The sequence below is a fragment of the Cucurbita moschata genome, unplaced genomic scaffold, assembly GCF_002738365.1.
Source record: "Cucurbita moschata cultivar Rifu unplaced genomic scaffold, Cmos_1.0 Cmo_Scf00028, whole genome shotgun sequence".
In the NCBI taxonomy this organism is placed as follows: domain Eukaryota; kingdom Viridiplantae; phylum Streptophyta; class Magnoliopsida; order Cucurbitales; family Cucurbitaceae; genus Cucurbita; species Cucurbita moschata.
The window spans coordinates 1,804,916-1,809,096 of record NW_019268544.1 but is presented as its reverse complement, the minus strand read 5'-3'; the positions used below and the strand labels follow the sequence as shown (position 1 = coordinate 1,809,096).

The 4,181-nt window shown below is 36.9% G+C and overlaps 1 protein-coding gene across 4 annotated transcripts in view; it reads right to left on the bottom strand.

Moving 5' to 3' along the window:
- Positions 1 to 4,181, bottom strand: part of LOC111463583 (cyclin-H1-1) — a 7,150-nt gene extending 2,969 nt beyond the window's left edge. Inside the window, exons 1-10 of one of the 4 annotated variants that reach the window (XM_023107583.1) lie at positions 3,836 to 4,181; positions 3,621 to 3,757; positions 3,094 to 3,144; positions 2,792 to 2,870; positions 2,564 to 2,682; positions 2,352 to 2,425; positions 1,954 to 2,074; positions 1,764 to 1,832; positions 1,552 to 1,593; positions 263 to 331 (exon numbers count right to left, since the gene is read on the bottom strand). In XM_023107583.1, the coding sequence (XP_022963351.1) occupies positions 263 to 331; positions 1,552 to 1,593; positions 1,764 to 1,832; positions 1,954 to 2,074; positions 2,352 to 2,425; positions 2,564 to 2,682; positions 2,792 to 2,870; positions 3,094 to 3,144; positions 3,621 to 3,680 (684 nt within the window). In that variant the 5' untranslated portion in view covers positions 3,681 to 3,757; positions 3,836 to 4,181. The remainder of the gene's footprint in view (positions 1 to 262; positions 332 to 1,551; positions 1,594 to 1,763; positions 1,833 to 1,953; positions 2,075 to 2,351; positions 2,426 to 2,563; positions 2,683 to 2,791; positions 2,871 to 3,093; positions 3,145 to 3,620; positions 3,758 to 3,835) is intronic. The other 3 variants (XM_023107585.1, XM_023107584.1, XM_023107582.1) reach the window with 3 other exon arrangements.

The window sequence follows — 4,181 nt, the reverse complement described above, 5'->3', positions numbered from 1 at the left end:
CCCCCCCCCCCCCCATCCACCCACCCACTACACACACACACAGCAGCCTTCCACCCTCCACTTTCCTAATGTATGCATATAACCCAGCATTCCACCCTCCACTTTCCACTGAAGAATTATTAGTCAAGGGTAAACTCAAAAGTTTAAGCTCAATCCTGAAATAAATTCAATTATTGCACCAGGATACTTGAAGATCAACGTAGAAAGTTTCAAGTCCTAAAGTAGTAAATTCCTTACAGGAAGTGTAATAGAAAATAAGCACCTGCCCAGGAGGGAAGAGAAGTGGGCCATCTGTTAACATAATTTTATCAACCTCTAACGATGCTGTTTCCTGCAGAATTCACAAGCAAAATCAACACAAAATTAAAATTTTTAAATAAAGAGCAAAATTTAATGAAAATTACAATTAGATAATTCTGTTGAAAGTACATGATGCAAGTAATAAAAAAATATCAAATAAAGCTTAAAAAGAAGAAACAGGAGAAAAACATGGACTTTTCCTCAGCGTAACAGCGATAAAAGTATGTCAACCAGGGCAAACATAGGTCAACTAGTTAACAAGGCATAATAAACTCTACAAAAGGCTAGACGTTAGAAGTTCTACCCCAACCCTTGTTCGAACTAAAAAAAGAAAAACTATGTTATGAGAACATACAAGTGCAACTTTCACATTTTTTTTTATAAGAAACTGAACTTCTATTGACAGAAAAATGAAAGAATACAAGAGCATCCAATCAACTAGAGTTTCAATCAAGTAAAATAAGACCAAGCAGATAATTACAAAGGAGTAACATAGAACCTAGTGGTGGATCAAACCTCACTACGAACTCTCTCGACCTCTTTATAGACTATTGTTTTTTTCACCCCCCAAACCCCATAAAACCATACAAATCTCCACCTGCCACAAAAACCTTCCCTTCTAACGAAAAAGGGGATGGAAAATGAACTCCTCAATAAAAAATTGTGGCCTATAAAAGAGGGTAGATCTATCAAAAAACACTTCTCATCTCCCTATTCAGTTCCTACACCTGCTTCTGACAATCCTAAAGAATACCAGCATACCTTACAACAATTGAAGTTGAAAAAGTTTAAGGTTATTTTTAAGAACATAGAAAAATTACTCTCGCTAGGTGCTGTTTTAGGGGCTTGACTCCTAGCTGCCCCTTGTTTTAATTGGTTGGTCAATGCATTTTGTCAACACATGCAAAGATTTCTTTGATCACATTGACCAATTGACATAATGTTCAGAAGAAAGCACCAAAAAATTTGACCAACACTAAAATTAGCATCAAATAGACAAGAGATGATTTGTGTCTCCATGCAAGGAAATTTCACAAATTTAAAATCAGTATATTGCTAAACAGATTTACCACAAAAACTAGAAGAGCAGACATACTCATACTACAGTATATTGCTAAACAGATTGACCACAAAAACTATAAGGGCGGACATACTCATATTACAGTACATGGCAAAACAGAATGACCACAAAAACTTGAAGAGGGATATACTCATACTACAGTATATCAACTACATTGAATAAGCAATTACCTTCAGCATTTGAAGCCTTTCAGCATTCTCATGGAAGACTTCCTGAAAACATGCACCATTTATCACCAAGTGGAACAACAATGAAAGACAAAAAAATTTAACCAACGTTATAAGAAGGTAAAGAATGCCCTAGAAAAAATAGATGTATTTTGTTTCAGCATTGCTTAGAAAATCCACATAATAATAATAATATCAAATAAGACCATACTTACCTCCATATCATGTACATAGCCTTCAACTGATCGGTAAGGTGCATAAACAATAAGATCAAATTCCAGACTCTAGAAAACAGAAAAAGAAATAAGAGAAGAGAAAATATATATAAATGGTGGGGAGAATAGAGGGGGGAACCAAAGTAATGAAGTGAGCGAGATAAGAACAAGTTATGAGACACATCCATGCCTGATAAACTATCATCTCATAATTGAGAATAATTTGATGATCCTGTGAAATCCCCTTGCCAAGCTCCTCAGCTGAGACATGATTTTCTTCTATCTTACAAGCTGCATAAATGCAAGTCAACCTGGGCAGGAGAAGGTTAGCTACATCCCGAAAGTACTCTAGAGTTTGTATGATGATAATAAGTGGCAATGAGAGAGAAACAATTTGCAGAAGCAACACTTCCTAAGACGAAGAGTTTACAAATGGGCATCCAACATCCAATCAATTTCTCTAGCGCTAAGCATTTTAATTACATTCATACCTCTAAATGATTTTTTGCGAAGTCAAATAGCAAGTTGTAACACATTGAATAAGGGAAACTTCAAACGCATAAGGCACATGTGCATCTAAACTCTTACATCACATTTTTGGGATTATGTTGCATCACAGACCATTGTAAGTAGAATCTCTTAAAATATATAAGAGCCGTTGCCTGCAAAGAGTAAACAAAACTAAGGAAAAACATAAAAGTGGGATTTATATAAACAAAAATTTCAATATTTGAAATATATTAGACTTTTTATGTGAAAAGAAAAATGGATCATTCAATCAGCTTATCTTATTTGAATACCTGGATTTTATGAGGAAAATGAAAATTGTTGCATACTTCTTGAAGTTTGTTCTCGTAAAATACTCGCATAAATTGCTCTTCTTCAATACTCAAAGGTTTGGGGCGGGAATGTTTGTCAGCTGACATTAAAATAAACGATCATACCAAGAGTTGGTAATTATACATTAAGACTTAATGCTAGAGTTATAGTTTTAAGCTCCTGCAAAAGAGCAGCAGAAGAGTAGTTACCATTTTCTTTTGAATTTATCAGAGGGTCTGGATAGGACAATGATCCGTCAGCATCTACCACCATCAGTGTTGCTCCAAACTAGACCAAGAGGATAGTTAGCTGGCAGAGATAGTAATATTAAAACTCATAAAAGCAGACGCCAAATACTTTAATTAAACACATTTAGTGAAGAAGGGAATTGCCGTCAGCAATTTGGAGTTTTGGGAAGAAATGAAGCATGAGAAAACTGCTCTTTCAAATAAAAATAAAAATTAGTACAGTAGACAAAACTGATTGAAGTATCATCTCATTCTATTCATACCTTCTCCAGAGCTTCAATTGCTCTCTGGTTAGCAGCTTTGTACCTGCCAACCTGTACAATATATGAATCGTGTTCATACTTTAGATACACAATTGACTCTTCTTCAAGTCCTAAATACAAGTGAAACCCCTCAAAAGCCAACAATCGTCTAGCAAATTTATGAATGAAGTTCGCTCGAAAGTTGTCATAGAACAAATAACCAAAAAAAAACTAATGCGTCCAACTAAAGCAATTGATAATATGACTATACACTTCGCAAAAGTACCGTAGAAGTAAGAAACTTCAGTTCCTTCATAAAACAATCTAAAGAAACGGAATATCCTCAAATGAGATTACATATCGTGGAAATTGAAAGGGCGCAAATGAGATAAAGGACTACCAGCCTAATTGTAAATTAATATCTCAAAGAATTGATTCTAAGATTACTCGAAGTTCTTTTGATCAGAACCCAGCAAGAATATTACGCGGCAGAAATAGTAACTATCTTTTCCCAAACCGCCAGGGGGAAAACAGGAAGGGAAAAGTACCAGCTCGTGAGGACTCAAGATCCATTTGGCTCGTTGAGTCGAGGTCTGGAAATCGGCCATGGCTACTCAGAAACCTCAGTATCTCCACCAGGCAGTTATACTGTCAAGTCACAGCAGCCTCTATACAGATTCAATGTCTAGAGAGAAAGTAAAGAAAGAGCTGGAATCTTCTATTTCAAGTAGCGTCAAACGGAAATTAGCAGTATGAACCTTACCTGTGATGAGTGAAGGGCTCTGAGAGAAACGAAAGATGCAAGCTTTTGTTCTGCGAACAATGGCGCGCGTTGATTCAGCGGGGATACCCAATTTGCTTTCGTACAAATGCCGCCAATTATAAAAGGCCAAGGTTGGTTAAATTATACATTTTAGTCTAATAGGTTTTTGCTTTCGTGCGGCTGCAACAGAAAAGGGGCGGCGTGCCGGCGCCGTTCAACGGAGAAGAAACAGAAATAAATAGTAGGGCTACGCCGATGGAAGCGTGCCGGCGGATGACTGCAGCGGAGAGAGCGTGCCGGCACGGGCTCTAGTATAGCTAGAGATGATGTATGGAGGAACGGAAGG